General features: G+C 53.2%; 1 protein-coding gene across 4 annotated transcripts; it reads right to left on the minus strand.

The window, feature by feature from the left end:
• Positions 1-365: 365 nt before the first annotated feature.
• Positions 366-17,411, minus strand: ADGRG5 (adhesion G protein-coupled receptor G5). Of its 4 annotated transcripts, XM_077898307.1 has the most exons (13): positions 17,252-17,411; positions 10,362-10,463; positions 10,092-10,170; positions 9,284-9,440; positions 8,599-8,715; positions 8,039-8,152; positions 6,170-6,322; positions 5,277-5,398; positions 4,738-5,009; positions 4,309-4,638; positions 3,859-3,976; positions 1,290-1,567; positions 366-923 (listed from the first exon to the last, which is right to left on the minus strand). In XM_077898307.1, exons 2-13 carry the CDS (start codon positions 10,423-10,425, stop codon positions 823-825), a joined length of 1,905 nt encoding a protein of 634 aa, XP_077754433.1. In that variant the 5' UTR covers positions 10,426-10,463; positions 17,252-17,411; the 3' UTR covers positions 366-822. The 4 variants fall into 4 exon arrangements, with proteins under 4 accessions (XP_077754433.1, XP_077754436.1, XP_077754437.1 ...); XM_077898310.1 differs by lacking the exon at positions 4,309-4,638 and having other exon boundaries at positions 17,252-17,409; XM_077898311.1 differs by lacking the exons at positions 3,859-3,976; positions 4,309-4,638 and having other exon boundaries at positions 17,252-17,410.
• Between the last annotated feature and the right edge of the window lie 494 nt (positions 17,412-17,905).

Raw genomic sequence — 17,905 nt, forward strand, 5'->3', positions numbered from 1 at the left:
AAGCCCGATAGCCCGATGCTGGTCTACATGGTCCATGGGGGTCTTGGGACCACTGGGGGAGGCGCCTCTGGGAAGGCCTTCCTGATCTTTAAGAAGGATGGGCTTGGATTTGGAGGCCATCAAAATTTGGGGGGGCTAAAAGGAGAAAGGCCTCAGGCATAGGTGGGTGAGGTCTCTGACACTGGGTGGGACTCAAAGCTCTGGGCTGGAGCCCCAGGCCAGGATGTGTGTGGTCTGACCCTCCCCAGAAGGAAGGAGATGGGGCCCAGCAGGAACTTCCAGGGGAGATGAGCAGAAACCCCTACCCCGCCCCCCAACCTGACACCTCCAGCAGGCAGTTGGAGGTAACAGCATCCACGAAGACATTCTTTCTCCCTGGTCTCATTCAGTCTTCACAAAGCTCTCAGGTAAGGCAGGACCGGAGCTGTCAGCCCCATGTCCCCATGTGGAAACCAGTCAGTGAGGATGACAGGCCCAAGGTCGTACAGTAAGACTCAGAGTCCAGCCTTGCAGTATGGGCTCCTGACTCCCAGGCCAGCCTCTGCCCACAAGCCTAACCAGGGCTAACTGGGCCCAGGCACCAGGGCAATGTTTGCTGGCCCCCAGTGGGGTTGGACCTGTCCTGGAGCAGAACGCCAGTGGAGGCAGGGCAATGCCCTGACCTCTGGGCCTGGGGAAGCCATGGAGGCTGAAAAGTCTCCCTGGAGGCCAGGGAGGGCTCTGCCATCCAGCAGCCTTGCCTGCCACTTTTTCTGGTAGAGGCCAGAGTCCTGGGCTGCAGGTAGCCAGAGAGGCCACGGGTTCTGGGCAAGGAGCCCCAGACTACTTCATGGTCTGGGAGGAGCTGAACGCCTCCATCTCAGCCTCGGCCTCCGCCTCCGCGTGGTACCTCTGGGAGCAAAACCACAGGAAGAGGAAGAAACCTGGAAGGCAGAAAGGAGTCAGCAGGAAGCTGGAAGCAGCAATGTGGGGCCTCACCCAGAATTCAGGGACCTCCTCAGTGTGGGGGAGTTGGGCTTCCCCAAAACCCAGGAGTAATGCTCAGAGTCCCCCACCACCACCACCACTGTGGAAGCTAGAAGGGGCAGAGGCTGGAGGACCAGAAGTAGGTAGGCCAGAGGGTGCTTTTGTGCAAATCAGGAGGAAGGACAGGAGGAGCCCCAAACCAGCTCGAGGCGATGGGCTTGAGGCAAGGGGCTCGATTTCAGCCCCTGACTTGCCCCCTGGAGCAGTCAACATGTGGGGGGCACCACCCCCGGGGCTTCCTCCACGTTGCCCACGGGCCTTACCATAGAGTGAGTTGAAGGTGGTGAAGAGGAAGAGCTGGGGCAACAGGAAGACACCGAAGGAGAAGAAAGCCAGGGCCCAGGTGGTGCCCAGCAGCACGGTGAGGCCCAGCACGGTGACGCTGTCCCGGCAGGCGCGGGGGCTCTGCACCTCCTCCCGGGCCCGCAGCTGGTGCAGCAGCCGCAGCGCCCAGACCAGCACCACCAGGTTGAAAACAGACGTGAGGCCACCGTAGCCCATGACCAAGATGTTGTGCACCCAGGGGTCCCGCACCCAGCATCTGCAGGGGAAGGGGAAGCGCCAGGGTGGGCGTGATCCCAAGGCCGGGGCGGGGGCACCGGGGGAGGGGGCCGGTCTCTGGCCCCTGGATGGGGTTTTGTCTTCCTGTCCAGACCGCTGGTTCCTGTCTGACCACAGGTGCCGTGGAGCTCTGGGCCTGGCTTCCCGGCCCACCTGCCACATTGGCCCCCTGCCTGATGCCCCCTCTTCCAGGCACACAGGGCTCTCTCATGCCTCCATGCCTTTCCCCACCAGAAAGCTCTTCCTCCCCTCCCTTCTCCATCCTATTTCTATCCCCTTCCATGGCCAGCCCCGCTGCCAATTTGTATGATACTCTAGCAAATCACTGGCCCAGGGCCCTCTTTCCTGGAAACTTCTCCTCCCACCCACCACGAGGTCAAAACCATCTCACCACCATCTCTGTGCAACGGGCTCCCTGCTCCAGGACCCCTCCCCACCTAGACGAAGCAGATGTGCCCCACTCTGAGCCATAGCTGTGGCACCTCAGGGTGGCCTGGTGGAGGGCCACTCCCCCCATGGGGACAAGGAGGAGAGTGGGTAGCAGGGAGATGCTACCAAGGGCTGAGAAAAGAGCAGAGGCCTGGCAGGGGCCCCAGCCCTGCTCCTAGAGCCTCCCTGAGGTCTTCACACCCTTTGCTTCCCCAGGACACCTGTAAGACAGGTGGTGACTCTTTACCTAGTCAGACACCATGTCACAGGCTTTCTGCGGATGAGCCCATTCAGTCCTCATGATGACCCTATGAGGCAGGTGCATAGTCATCCCTGACCTCCAGAGGAGGAAACTGAGGCTCAGGCTTAGAAACACACACTAGTAAGAGGCAAAGGTGGGACCTGAAGCCCCCTGCTCTGAGCCCAGAACCTGTGCCCCTGTCATAGGCACCTGCTCTGGCCCCCGCTATGGGCTCCTCCTGTGGCAGCCACAAGGGGCCTTGAACATTATTTGGGGGATTTTTTCAAGGGTCCATAATCTCCTGTGTGGTCTGGATGGTTCCTTTCCACTGCTGCCTAACAGTCCAGCAGGGGTGGCTCTATCACAACTTATAAACCGGTGTCCTGCTGGTAGGCACTGGAGTCACTTTCAAGGGTATGGTTACTGTCGTCTGTGTTCAGGAGCATATATAGATGCAGTAAGGGGTTTTTGAATGCAGGAGAATAAAAGTCACGGTATCCAGGATGAGAGGGAGGGGGGAAGGAAGGGGGACTCAGAGAAGTGGGTTCTTAGAGTGGGGTATGCTGTGACAGCCTGGCGACAGTGTGCTTCCTGTGCCCACTTCAGTACTCTGGTCCCCAACACATATTAGATAAAACTAGATGGTTAAGGAGCCCTACCTAAGTCACACAGCCTCTGAGAAAGCAGCCTGACCCTCACAGAGAGGAATGAACCCCAACCCGCTTCCACTCCATGCCCAGAGCCCTCACTTCCCAGAAGCTGGGAGGGGTGGTGGGGGGCCAGGCTCTGGAGCCAGCTGGCCCGTGGCCAAGTCCCAGCTCTGCCATTGACCACCTGGGTTTCCTTGGGCGGGGTTCTTCAGCTGCCTGTGCCTCAGTTTCCCTAACTGTAAACAGAGGCTGACAATAGGCCCTACTCCTCGCTGTGATGTTTAAACAGTGTAACACACAAGGCCTGCCAGGGAGTCAGCCCTCAGCCAGTCTGGAGCTTGCCAGGGAAGAAAGAAGGCCGGAGGGCCAACCACTGAAGATGGGTCTACGGGGCTTGTTAAGCTACTCTCTATGTTGGCTGTGAAAAACTTCGTAACAAGAAAAAGGTAAATGTCTTAGGGCACAGGAAGGGGCAGCAGAGTCTGTCCCCAGGTCCCACCAGCACCCTCCCAACACAGACACCTGGGCCGAGCCCTGTCCCTGGGATGTCCCAGCCCCCACAGCACTCTCTCTGACTAGGAGGGTCTGAGGGCTGGCTGTGCCATCAGGCATGGGTAGGAGGAGCAGGAGCCTAAGCAAGAGCAAGGTGGGGGCCGAGCTCACTGAGCAGGATCTGAGCTCTGCCAGGAGCCGGAGGCCCATGAGCAGGCACCAGAGTTCATGCCAGGGCTCCCTAGGGGTAGCCAGCTTTGAACAAGAGCCTGCCTCCGCAGGAGGCCTTGGGGATCCAGCAGAGGAGGTATAGCAAAGCCCATAGGAAGCCACCCCTCCCTGAGCCACAGCTCCCTCCTTGCCCCACAGCCAGTGCCCTGCCTATAGGACACCGTGTTCAGAGCCCCTGGGCCCTCCTTCCAGAGCCAGGGAGCCTGCCACAGCCCTGAGGGCACTCACATGGAAACGTTCCGGAAGGCTGTGTCATTTCCCTGGCTGTTGGAGAGTGGGATTGTGTGAGGTCCATACACTGAGTGCTGAGTGACAAGAAGGAGCAGCACCAGGAGGGCCGGGACCCCTGAGAGATGAGACAGAGGCTTGGGATCTGTCAGGTGACCCCAGAGAAGGGCTGGTCCTAGGTCCCCAGGGCCATTAAAACAGAATTCCACTGAGCAGGCAGGGAGGGGAAGGGATGGTTCTGAGCCCCAGCCTCTGCCATACAGTCCAACTTCAGAGCACTTAACCTGGAGGTCTTAGAGGAGGCTGCTTTCCAAGGTGGCATTATGAGGGCTCTAGGGTGGGATGGTAGTGGCAGTAGCAGTGGGGAGATGGAGCTAATGGGACAGAGATTAGAGAAATTCATGAGGGAACCAAGATAATAAAGAGGGGCTAGGATGGTGATAGAGGTACCCATGAAGGTGGCGCAGAGATTGTGGTGAAGATGAGGATGGTGGTGATGATGGAGGTGGTGGTGATGGTGATGGTGGAGTTGGAGGTAGAAGTTGGAGGTAGTGGTGGCATTGATGATGGTGTTGGAGTTCCTGTGGAGATGACAGTAGAGGCGATGGTGGTGTTGGAGGTAGACGAGGTGATGGTGGAAGTGTTGGAAGTGATGGTGATGGAGGTGCTGGAGATGGAGGAGATGAGGTGTTGGAGGTAGAATGGGCGACAAAAATAGAGGTGCAGAAAGTAGTGGTGAGCACTGACAGGGATGACGAGCAGCTCTCATGGCAGTGGCCACTACGATGAGGAAGAGGAGAAAGAGAAGGGCGAGAGTGGGTAGACGCCCTGTCTGGCTGGACACCTCAGACTGCAGGAGGGGAGGGAGGCTCTGCTCACCCCAGCCCACCGCGCAGAGCTTGAGCAAGTATCGGTGGATGTAGATGTTGTAGACACGCCCAAGGAGGAGGTAGAGGTTGAAGCCTTCAATGGCCATCCAGGTGAGGCAGCTGAGCAGCGCAAAGTGCATGATGGCAGCCAGTGCTTTGCACGCCGCCGTCTCGGACGTGGAGGGCAGAGCCAGCGAAGGACTCAGCAGGAAGGTCACATTGAGGAGCAGCACGGAGGCATGCAGGTTCATGTGGATACGTGTTATGGAGTCACCCTGCTGCCTGCGGGTGGAAGCATGGCCTTCCATGGCCTGGAGACATCACAAGCAGTGCCACCCCCCAGGGCTCATGGACACATAATAATGGGTACTACTGAGGCTGGGGTGGGGATGGAGATCGACCAGCAGCCACCACAGCACGGCTGCTCTCCTGCCTCCCAGCCTCCACCCCCTGGAGAAACCCACCCCACTCTGGGGGATCAATTAGATAAGAAGGAGGGGTGCTGAGCAGCAGTGGGTAGGCAGGCCCAGCACGGGGGCAGGGGAATACCTGGCTTGGAAGTGCAGCAGCAGAGTGAGTAGTGAGGCCACCATGGAGATGCTGCAGCCCACCAGGGAGATGTACGTGAGAGGGGCCAGCAGCTCTTCAGGAATCGGAGCTGGAGAGAGTTGCTGCAGGAAGGAAAGGAGAGATGGGGGACAAAAGCATGGAAATGCCTTCCCCACGGTGACAGGGACCTGCTAAGACCTCAGCTCCAAACACCCCTGCCCCACACAAACCCCACCATGGTCTTGGCTTGAAAAGAAAAAAAAAAGAAAAAAAAAAGCCCAGCGGACACAGTGGCTTTTGCCCCCCTCAACTCCCATCTCTCCTTTCTCTATGAGAAGCTTCCCTCTCTCACTGTCTATGCACATGGGCGATCCCACCATGTGTGAACAGGTGTTGAACAGGTGTACCAGGCCTGACTTATCAGAGCCCTTCCTTCTCCTGCCCAGTAATTGGTCGAGGGGTGGGAATGTGACACACTCCCAAGCAGTGGGACTCCATCCCAAGACTAGCTGGCTGACTTGGGTAAGAGAAGCTCCCCTTCTACTGGCCTAAATAAGCTAGCAGGATATGAGCCTGGATTTGCTAGCAGCCATATTATTATCCTGTAGGGAAATCCTGTCTGAAGGCTAGGCCAGCACAAAGCAAGCACAGTTGGGAGATAGAGACAGAGCCCTGTCTTGGTGATATTGAGCATCTGGATCAAGCCATGCCTGAAGCCTAACATAGCTTCTTCAGCAACATGAGTTCATAAGTTTCTCTTTTCCTCTCCTTAAGCCCATTTGGGTTGTATTTTCTGTCCCCTACACCAGCCTTTGCTTTGGTTGCTCCTCTTGCCTAGACATGGGGCCCTTTCTAGCTTTGACTCCCCTCACCCAGACTGGATGCACACGTACCATGAGAACAGCAAAGTAGCTGAGGTGATTGCAGCGGCAGAGCACCTGGGAAGGTGAGGGCTGCTCTGTGCGACAGCCCTCAGAACTCCAGGCCCCCCAGTAATCCTTGCTGGCTCCTTCCTTCCAGAAGACACAGGTTGCTGTGTAGCCTTCCTAAGGAGAGAGGCTGGAGTTGGGTGCATCCAAGAGGTGTGGGGGAGGGCTGCGGGTCAGAGTCTGGAAATTGCACCCTTGTCAACATTTTATCAGGCACTGGCTGGGCTTTGGCATCAGACAGATCCAGATTCCAGCCTTGCCCATACTATGGACTCTCAGAGCAACCCGGGCAAGGGACCGAGCTTCTCTGAGCCTCAGCTTATTCATCTGCAAAGTGGAATCATCTATACCCAAGTCCCAAGGATGCTATTAAATTCCAGGCACCGAGGGATCTTGAATGTCCAGCTCTGGCTGGACAGTAGGTGCTCTATAATCAAGTGTCCCCTTTCCTCTCCTCTTCATGGGGAACAAAGATGGTGCAGACCCATATCCCCCAGGAGGGACACTCATCCACAGACAACCCTGATGCCAAGTCTTGCGGATGGAGGGATGGGAGGAATCACACAGGCAGCGCCATGGAAAACCACTGAGGCAGACACCTGGGTGGCTCAGTGGTTGAGCCTCTGCCTTTGGTTCAGGGTGTGATCCCGGGGTCCTGGGATCCAGTCTCACACTGGGCTCCCCACAGGGAGCCTGCTTCTCCCTCAGTCTGTGTCTCTGCCTCTCTCTGTGTGTCTCTTATGAATAAATAAAATCTTAAAAGAAAAAAGAAAACCACTGAGGAAGGGGCAGAGAAGTCCCAGGGAGGGAAGGGACACCCAGAGCACGGAGGTTAGAGGACACAAGCGGATTCCAGGGGAAGCAAACTGCAGGGGCAGAGGGCAGAGCAAAGAAAGAAAAGGATGATGGAGAAATTGAGAGTGGGGAGCAGTCCGGAGGAGGCTGATGGGAAGTCAGGGAAGAGCCTAGGGGCTCTGGGCTTTTCAGAAATGCCAGGGCCAGAAGGGCAGAGGCATCAAAGCTTACACCCACCCAGCAGCCCTTCTCCCTTTCTCCAGGATCAGCTTCTGCACCTCCCTTGAGGACCCATGCCTCCCCCCATGCCAGGTCAGATGAATCCAGCCCAGTGCCTGAGCCATGTGACTCAGGCCTGGCCAATCCACACGTTCCATCAACTTGGTTCAGGGATGGACACATGACCCAGTCAGACATTTAGGACTCTATTCTGAGCCCCTGGTTTGCACTGATGAGGAAGAGCCTGCTGGGAAGAGGGGAGGGAAGTCCAGCACGTAAGCTGCCATCTGGCCAGAGCAGAGAGCCAAGGCAGAAAACCACTGCTGAGAGATAACAAGAGGTCGAGCCAGGATGGCATTGTATCAGCCCCTGGATCCAGTCATGCCTGAAGCCAGACAGCTCTGGGCATTTCATTTACATGAGCCGCTCAATTCCTTTTTGTACTTAAGCTGGCTTGACTTGGCTTCATATCACTTGCAATTCCTGGAGTCCTGCCTGGGGGCCCCCCGGGTGGCTCAGTTGGTTAAGCTCCTGACTCCCCATCTCAGCTCAGGTCTCCATCTCAGGGTCCTGAGCTCAAGTCCCACGTTGGGCTCCACACTGGGTGTGGCACCTACTTAAAATGAAAAAGCAAATCCTGCCTAAGTAAAACCTTCTCTCTCTGACTTCTTTGACAGGAGTTTTCAAACTGTGATAGGATCGAAATTGTTCATTTTCAAAATGCTTCCACAGATTTGGGTTTAGTCAAGCCAATGTTCAACAGGAGCGGGCCACAAGGGGCAGGGGTGAGGTGGAAACGGGGGTGCCCCCCACAAGTACCAGGCTCCGGTTGTGCCAAAAGCTGATGTTGACCGGGTCCCTGAGGTTGTTCACATGTCCACGCCCCAGCTGGGCCCCCAGGACGTAGTTATTGAGCAGAGATGAGTTGGTGTTCTGGAAGGACAGCAAGAGAAGGGCTGACTGCAGGGGACACAGGGAGACCCCGGCTGAGGGCTAAGAGCCCCCTTCACCAGCCCCTCCCCCGGACGAGAGCAAGCAGGCGTGCCTCACATGTCCAGCGTGGGCCAGCCTCCCAGCCTTCACACATGCTGCCCCCTCCATCCCTCACCTCTCTGCCAAGTGCTGAGTACATTCTAGCTCAGCCTAACCAACCACTGTCCTAACTCACTTTCAGAGCCAAAGTTAAAAGGCACCTTTGTCTACCTCCCACTCAGTTACAGCACACACATAGGTTTCTTCTAAGTGGGCCTTCCCACGATTTTCCTAAAACTGAGAAGGGGCCATGGACGGTCCCACCTGGTGCTGGTCCCTGCCCAGAGGCTAGCCAAGGGCACAGATGCCCACAGCGCCCCCAGGAAGGGGCCCCGCAAGACACTGACCTGGAAAAAGTGGTCTGTGAAGAAGTAGATGCAGATGAGCCGCAGCTCCCTGGGGCGGGTCCTACAGGCGTCCTGGGTCAGCTCCGCGGGGAACTGCATGGCGTGGGGGACCCAGGCCTGTGGAGGGCAGGGACAGGCTGAGCCCGGTGTCCTCTGTCCCCAGAGCCGGCCCCAGAGCTTTCACTGCCCCTCTGTCCTTGTGAAGCCTTCCCGGCCTTATCCCAGGCGGGTCATTCCTCCAAGCCTCCACCTGCAGAGCTCTCTCCTCGAAGGCTGCACCTCCTCTCAAACTGGCCGAGATCCAGCCCTCCCTCCAGGCTGCCCCTGCCTTGAATTATTCCCACCCAACTGGGGCCCCTGGGGATGGAGCTTCTCGGCCTTCAGCACCCAGGCATTCCAAGGACGCTGGATCTCCTGGCCTCTCCTACAGCTGCCTCCCCACCCACAGACCTGCAAAAGCAGGAAGAGGACACTGCCCTTGAGGGGCCACAGGGTACCCCCTTTATCCATCATTTGCATGAGGAACATTAGCCCCATTTTACAGAGGAGGCAACTTACCAGGCTATGAGGGCAGACCAGACTAGTTTCAGGGAAGGAGGACGGGGAGTCCAGACCTTAAGGCCTTGGACGATTTTTTGTGGGGGGAGAGGCACTGGCTGGGCCCCATCCCCTGACCACCTCTGACCTGGGGGACCCGCTTCATGGTAGTGCTGTTCAGCGAGAGGCCGGCAAAGTTGCAGCCCAGCTTGAAGATCAGCGCCTGGATGTTGGGCGTCTGCAAGGTCAGGTTGCTGCCCCCAAAGCTGGCGTTCAACAGGCTGCACTCCAGGTCCCGGATGAGGCTGAGGGCGAGAGAGTTGACCAGGGTTTGTGGTAGGGCTTGGGGCAGGAGGGGCCCCAGGTGGCCGAGAAGGGCGCCCCCCCCAACCAGCATGGGCCACTCCCGTCTCCAGACCTTTGCACACAGTGTCCCTGGCACATCTCACCTCTCCATCTGCCTCATTCGCATCTCCTCATTACCTCACATTCTGGTCCAGGCTTGTTGGCACCTCCTTCGGGAAGCCTTTTTTGGGTGTTCTCTGCCGGCTGAGTGAAATGCCCCATAGTCCCTGTGCTTCCCTGGCCACTCATTCAGAGCTGTGAGGCCATCAGATCACAGAGCCACCCTGGAGGACCCAATCTGAGTCTTGGAGCTCCTTTCCAGAACTATGTAGAGACCCAGAATCCCACATCCAGTTGCATGGCATCCATAGTTAAAGGGCCCTCAACCAGGCAGCAGATTTGATGAGGGCAGGGCTACGTTTATCCTGCATCTCTAGAGCCTGGTGCCAGGCACACCGTAGGTACTCAATAAATGCAGGTTGAATAGATGGATTAATGCTCTACCCTGGACAACCCTGAACTGTACAACCCTGGACCACTGATTCAAGGCACAAGCTGGGTATGGGAGGCACAGCTGACTCTAGGCAGACAAGGAGGACCGCCCAACTCACCCAGGAAGAGAAATTGAGCTGCGGCTCCTGACCATCCTCTCCAGCTTCTTCATCCAGTGCAGGGGTTCTTGGGATGCCTCTGCAGGGAGCAGGTCAGACTTCCACTTTGGCCTCCATCCCTGGGCCTCCCACCCCAGCCTTGGCCTTGCTACTGCCCCTGAATGCCTCAGGGCCCCCTTTCAAGCTCCCTTGGTTTGAGGCATCCCCCTTTCACATCACAGCCAGGGGCCCGGGCAAGGATGGCTCCCCAGCTCAGTGGCACCTTCTTACCCATGGTCTCACTCTGAGCAGTCATGAAGCATAAACAGAGGAAAAAGACCCCCCAGGGATCCATGTCCTGGACCTCGTCTCTTCCAAGAACCAGCTCCCACCCTAGAAAAGATGCATGCCTTTGTCATCTTTGACAATGATCTCTAACTTCTAGGTGTCTGGCATGTCCCAAGGGTAGGACATCTAGCATCTTTTTTTAATTTAAGATTTTATTTATTTACTCATGAGAGACACAAAGAGACAGAGGCAGAAGGAGAAGGAGGTTCCCTGTGGGGAGCCTGATGTGGGACTCAATCCCAGGACCCCGGGATCACGCCCTGAGCTGAAGGCAGACGCTCAACCACTGAGCCACCCGGTGTCCCTGACAGCTAGGGTCTTAATTGATCCTTGTTACTTCTGCATTTCACAGATGGGGAAACTGAGCTTCAGAGCACAAGTGGTCTTGCTCTGCCTGAGGCTCCCTGAGCCAGGTCTCTGTGACTCCAGAATCCCTGACCCTTTGTCCAGAAATGACTGTCATTAGCAGCTCTGCCTGAGTCACCCCCTCTCTCCCAAAATGGCCTCTCTGGGGGCTTCTCCACAGCCCTGACTCTACCCAGCAGGGGAACCTGCTTGGGAGCAAGCACCATGGAACCCTGTGCAGTTCTGTCATTAATTCACCATGTGACTTTGAGCAAGGATCTGTCCCTCCCAGCCTTCATTTTCTGTGGTTTTGAAATAAATAAATAAACTTTTGCTTTAAACATAGCAAAATTATGTCAACATCCTGAAACTCCACTAAAATGAGAATGGGTAAATAAAATGGACACAAAGCCACAAAGACAGAACAAAGGGAAAGAAGACAACAGCAAGCAGGAGGCTCCAAAGCAGGTGGCCACATGGTAATAAACTTAGCAGACTATAAAAAGTTGAGCCCAAGTGCCTACATGGTGGGGAGAGATGTGGTGTGAGGGGAGGAGGGAAAGGGATGGGGAGAAGCCTCACAACCCCAGAGAACACTTGAGAACTAGAAGCATCAAGAACCTCTGAAAGCAGGGCAAGGAGTGAAACCCCAAAATGAGGGATGGATGGTTGTGAGTCTTTTTTTTTTTTTTAAGAGAGAGAGAGCACGCGTGCACATGTGTAAGTTAGGGGCAGGAGGCAGGGGCAGAGGGAAACGGAGAGAGAGAATCCCAAGCAGTCTCCACGCTCAATGAAGAGTTCAACTCAGGACTCGATCCCACGACCTTGAGATCATGAGCTGAGCTGAAATCAAGAGTACAACGTTTAACCAACCAAACTACCCAGGCGCCCTGGTCATGAGTCTTTAAAATGACCAGCTGAGGCCCCAGATCCCCTCTGCCACCTGGAGACCACTGTCACCACCCTTCCACCCTCCACCCCACCCCAACATAAAGGTCATTCCCTGGAGACAGTGCCTGATAGAGAATCCGAGGGGAAGGATGGGATGCCATCCAGGCTTAGAAAAATGAAGCCATACCCCTTCCCCACTTCCACCTCCAGTCAGCTTCCCAAAGCCTATGGCAGCCAGGGGATGATGCTCTATGGCAGCAGAAAATTCTTCTCTAAAGAACTGGCTGTTCCAAGAAAGGTATCCTCTAGGGCAGTCCCGGTGGTGCAGCGGTTTGGCGCGCCTGCAGCCTGGGGTGTGATCCTGGAGACCTGGGATCGAGTTCTGCATCGGGCACCCTGCATGGAGCCTGCTTCTCTCTCTCTGTCTCTATGAATGAATGAATGAATGAATGAATGAATAAATAAATAAATAAATAAATAAATAAATAAAAGGTAGCCTCTAGCTATGGATGTTTTGGTATTCCTTAATGAAATGGCCAGGACTAAACTTAGGTTAAAGCTTTACCAGTCATCATCCCTGATAAGCAGTTGTGCCTTAGCGCTACTCCCCCCAGTTGTTGGCTGGACAGCAGGACCAGGCTATATCCTGTCCAGAAGGCAGTGGAAAAAAAGAAGCTTCCAGGATGGAGGCCTCATCAAATAATAGGAGAAGGAGGAGACGCTGCAGATTAATTGGGTGAAGTGGGGATGCCTGGATGGCTCAGTGGCTGAGCATCTGCCTTTGGCTCAGGGCGTGATCCCGAGGTTCTAGGATCAAGTCCTGCATTGGGCTCCCTGCATGGAGCCTGCTTCTCCCTCTGCCTGTGTCTCTGCCTATTCTCACAAATAAATGAATAAACTCTTTAAAAAAAAATGGGTGAAGTGTACACAAAATCTTCGTGTACTGTTTTTTTAAACCTTCTGTGAATTTATCATTGTTTTCAAAAGTAAAAGTTCAAAGTACAGGCCAATAGATTACCATTTCACTATCAAAAATTACAACACAGATAGTAACATAAAAGGGAGCAAAGTATATCCATTGCACAGAAAGCACAAGTTGAACATAACACACAGAATATAATCACATGTACGGAAATTTATGCTGATATACGTGTTGAAGGCTAGGAGGGTATCTGGAAGAATGGTTGCCAAAATGTTGATAAGGTTATGTGGAGAAGGATTACTTTCTTTTTTAGGTTTTCCATATAGTTCGAAATTTTTTAAAAGATTTTATTTATTTATTTGAGAAAGAGAGAGCACAAGCAGGGGGAGCAACAGAGGGGGAGAGAGAAGCAGGATCCCCACTGTGCAGGGAGCTCGATGTGGGGCTTGATCCCAGGACCCTGTGATCATGACCTGAGCTGAAGACAGACATTTAATTGCTTAATCAGCTGAGTCATCTAGGCACCCCACAGTTTGAATTTTCTACAACAAACACATATTACCTTCACAAGGTAATTGAAAACAGTTTTTTTTTGAAAACAAGTTTTTAATGCTTAGAATTTTTTTAATGTTCCAAATGACTAGCATTATGGAAAAAAATAGTGGTGGCATATTTTTTATGAAAAAAAAAAAACATGTTGCAAAGCAATGTAATCCAATCCTCGCAATAGTCACATTTCTTATATATGCAAGATCTGAAATATGAGGAGGTCACTTCTGGGTGGTGAGATTCTGGGCCTACTTGTTTTAGGTGCCTTATTTCCTAATATTACCCCATATATTATAGTTATATGCTTCTCAATTTTTATTTACTCTTCTCATAGTGGTTTTTGTTTCTTAAGTAGACTCCAGGCCCAGCATGGAGCCCAGCACAGGACTTGAATTCACAGCCCTGAAATCAAGACCGAGCTAGGATCAAGAATCAGATGCTTGACCAACTGAGCCACCCAGGGGCCCCTACTCTTCAGATAGTTTAAAATTTTACATCTTTCAAATCTAAACAATAAATAAGTCCACAAAGGCATAAAAATCGCAAAGTATCCCTCCCTCCTGTGTCACCCAACCACTCCCTTCCCAGCTAGTCACCCCAGGTAACTACAGCTATTAGTGTTTTGTGAATTTTCCCAAGTATCAAAGAAGTAAAGCATATATGACTTTCCTCATCTTATTTTATTTTTTAATTATTTAAAAAGATTATTTATTTATTTATTCATGAGAGAGGCAAAGACACAGGCAGAGGGAGAAGCAGGCTCCCTGCAGAAAGCTGATGTGAGACTCCATCCCAGGACCCCAAGACCATGCCCTGAGCCAAAGGCAGATACCCAACCACTGAGCCTCCCAGGCATTCCTCTCCTCATTTTATTAAAAAAAAAAAAAAAAAAAGTAGCACCCTCTCTACTGTTCTGCAATTCGTTTTTTCGCTTGAAAATACATCTTGGAGAGCTTTTCTTTTTCTTTTAAGATTTTATTTATTTATTCATGAGAGACACAGAGAAAGGCAGAGACACAGGCAGAGGGAGAAGCAGGCTCCATACAGGGAGCCCGACCTGGGACTCAGTCCCGGGTCTCCAGGATCACGCCCTGGACTGAAGGCAGCGCTAAACTGCTGAGCCACCTGGGCTGCCCTTGGAGAGCTTTTCGTAGCAGTACCTGGAGCTTCCCCTTTTTCTTTTACAACTGCATAGTCTACGATTGGAGGGATAAGCCTTAACTTATTCAGCAGGTGCCTCAGAACTGTTGGTGGTGTGGGCTCTGGTCTTTGGTTCTTTATAACAGTACAGCTGTTCTGATGTTATTTCCCAAGTGTGCAAGTTCACGGTCTGCCCTTTTTTTTTCAATGCCTGATTCTTCCTTATCTTCTCGAAATTCTTTCCATAATAGGGAAATCAGCTCATTGTCTATTATGTGAATTGCAAATCTGTTTCCTAGTTTATCTTTTGCCTTTTAACATTACATATGGTCCTTTTGCCATGTAGAAGTCTTTTTTTATATGCATAATTTTTGTGTAACCAGAATTATCAGTATTTTTCTCTTTTGGCTTCTGGATTTTGAGTCATAGCCTTAAAAAGGCGTTCCAATTATGAAGGATTTCTCCTAAGTTTCTCGTAGTACTTTTGAGGTTTCATTGTTCACATTTGGGACCCCTTGTCCATTTGCATCGACCTGGAGTACAGCATGAGATGGGGATGCGATTTTTTTTCTGGGTGGTCCCAACCATTTGTCTTAACACTATTTATTAATATATGTGTTTATTTGAAAAGAGAATAGAAGGGCGCCTGGGTGGCTCAGTTGGTTAAGCATTCAACTCTTGGTTTTGGCCCAGGTCATGATCTCAGGATTGTGGGATTGAGCCAGGCTCCATGCTCAGTGGGGAGTCTGAGATTCTCTCTCTCTCTCTCTCTCAAACATGTAAATAAATCTTTAAACAAAAAAAAAAAAAAAAAGAGGGCAGCCCTGGTGGCTCAGCGGTTTAGCGCTGCCTTCAGGCCAGGGCGCAATCCTGGAGTCCCAGGATCAAGTCACATGTCGGGCTCCCTGCATGGAGCCTGCTTCTCCCTCTGCCTGTGTCTCTGCCTCTGTGTGTGTGTGTGTGTGTGTGTGTGTGTGTGTGTCTCATGAATAAATAAATAAAATATTTTAGAAAGAAAGAGAGAGAGAGAGAGAGAGAGAGAGAGGGAAAAGGGAATAGAGATTTTGGTTGGAATCATGGAGTGCTGGGTTCTTACTCATTTGGCCACTTAGTTATTTATTAAGCTGTGTTACCTTGAGCAGTCCTCCCCCTCACTGTGTGAATAGGGAAACTGAGGCCCAGACAATAATGTGGATTTGACCTCCAGGGTCTGGACCGTAAGGCCAGGACCCCAGGGCCTTGGCTACCCTGCTCTGTGTTTACAGAGAGAAGACAGGTCTAACCCCACCACCAGCTGAAGTAATCAAGGCCAAAGCAGAAGTGACACCTCCTCCAAGTACCCCAAATAGCTACGGTTTCCACTCCCTTTCCCAGGGGCAAACCACAATCCTCACTTCTGCTTGAGACTTCCAGCACCCCTCTCCCTAGCCCTTCCGAGAGGCCACCGTGTATTGTCACCCCACATCCTCATCTCTCTCACCATCCACATTACAATTCATTATCTGGGGCTCCCTGGGAAACAGAATCCCTTACTTGATGTCCAAGATGGTTCCAGTTGATTGTGGGGAACCTGGGAACCACACAAGAGTTTGCCTGGGCTTACAGCAAGCCAGTCATCAAGCCGGAGATCAAACCCAGAGCTCCAGACTCCAAGGCAAGTGCCCTCCCCATGCAGGGCACTGCTGCCTCCCAAAGATAGTTGGGCAGCTGAGTCGCTCTACAGATGAAGAAAACTCTTATCTAGGCCAAAACAGATGAGGAAACACGCAGAGCCTTTGGTAGATGCAAATTTGATAACCAGTTCCAGTATTCATTGCCTGGGCTGTGACACTGGGCAATAAGTCCACTTCTCTGTGCTTCATTCAGGGTTTCTCATCCATTAAATGAGACCAAGGAGACCTATTTCCCAGGGAGAGAGACTCAGAGACATTTCCACAATCCTCACTGCAAATTCAGGGCTCTGACCCAAAGCCCCAGCCAGAGATATATCTAAGCATAAGACTTGGGACCCCCTGCCTTCCTCCCTGGGGCTGACCCTGCACCCCATCCCCCTGCTGCCCACGCATCTCCAACAGTACCAGGCCTGCTGAGTTGGTCACACTCCTGAACATGGCCCCATTGCCCCTTCCAAGCAGCTACTCCTGTCAACCACAGGCTGGAGCCCCCACTGCTGGCCTCACCCTGGCCTGGGTGAGGAATGGATCCCTGGTCTCTGCAGGAAAGCCCTGGAAAGTACCGTTCTCACCCCTATTTTACAGGCAGGGGAAGGGAGGCCCAATAGGGAGTCTGTGACCAAGCCAGCACCAGAGCCTAAGACAAACCATCCCAGGCTCCAGTCCAGGTCATTCTGAGAGCAATGGCACCTGCTCGCATCTGCCCAGTACAAACTTCAGCAGGCCCTCCCCCACGTCATCTGAGGTACAGGTTACCAGACTAACCCCATTTCACAGATAAAGACACTGACATCCAGAAAAGTCTAATAACTTGCCCTAGGCCAGCGTGGGGAGCTAGGATTTATACCCAGGGCCTAACCACTACTTATTTTAAATTGCTCTTTAAAAAATAAATAATTGGAAGGGCATCTGGGTGGCTCGGTAGGTTAAGCATCTGCCTTCAGCTGAAGTCATGATCCAACGGTTCATGAGGAGGTTTCCTGCTCAGCAGGGAGTCTGCTTCTTCCTGTCCTTCTCCCTCTCCCTCCACACTTCTCCCCCTGCTCATGTTCTCTCTCTCTCAAATACATAAGTAAAATCCTTTAAAGATAGATAGATAGATAGATAGATAGATAGATAGATAGATAGATAGACAGTCTTCCATATTCCCAGAGATTTGAAGTTGCCACCAGAGAGTGAAGGGGATAAGGGTGGTCCCCAGCTTGCTGCTCCCAGGATGTCACTGATCCTGGACCCACCAGGGCAGTGACATGCCTGATGCCTGCTGGGGAACTGGCAGAGAGGTGGAGGAGGGGGGAAGAGAGCCAGCTGACCTGTGGAGCCGCTGCCGTCCTGCTGCTGTACTGCTGCCACCGGTCTGTCTACGTGAAGAAAAGGAAGTTGGATGTGTGTGCCGGGGCCACCTCTCTGTGTCGCTCAGCCCCAGCCCTCCGCCCTCTCCTGCTCTCTGCTCTCTTCACCCCGCAGCTGCACGCCACAACACGCTCTCACTTCACTTCTTCTTTCCCCGTCAGCAGCCTTTTTGCTTCCTCTGAACTGGCAGCTGGGCCCAGGGCCCCTCTTGCTCTCATCCCACCCCACCCCCGCCCTATGCCTGCAGCACTTTCTGAGGATGGCTACACCTTGTAGAGGTAGCTGGCCTCAGTGGGGAGGGGAGGGAGGGCTGGCCCACAAGTCACCCCACAAGGTTTCAGAACTCATCTCTGCTGTCACCGCTTCGGCTTCAGTTTCCCCACCTTCAGAAAAGAGAAGATGATCCTGGCCTGACCTGACAATCAATGGGGCTGACGTTGGTCACAACCTCAGGCCAGGGCTGGGTCCAACTGCCTGGGCTCAAATACCAGGCCTGTCATCTACCGGCCAGGGGACTTTGGGCAAGTGACTAAAACTCTCTGAACCTCAGCTTCCCCTCTAAAATGGAGATAAGGCGGACTCAGTTGGTGAAGCATCTGCCTTGGCTCAAGGCG

This window comes from Canis aureus, chromosome 5 (assembly GCF_053574225.1).
Source record: "Canis aureus isolate CA01 chromosome 5, VMU_Caureus_v.1.0, whole genome shotgun sequence".
NCBI classification, from domain to species: Eukaryota; Metazoa; Chordata; class Mammalia; order Carnivora; family Canidae; genus Canis; species Canis aureus.

Coding starts and splice junctions, on each gene's coding strand:
- ADGRG5 (XM_077898307.1), bottom strand. CDS start 10,425: ATGGATCCCTGGGGGGTCTTTTTCCTCTGTTTATGCTTCATGACTGCT. Junction 8,716..9,283: donor CCATGAAGCGGGTCCCCCAG/GTCAGAGGTGGT, acceptor TGCCCTCCACAG/GCCTGGGTCCCCCACGCCAT. Junction 3,977..4,308: donor TCTCTGCGCCACCTTCATGG/GTACCTCTATCA, acceptor CTCATCTCTCAG/GGGTCCCGGCCCTCCTGGTG.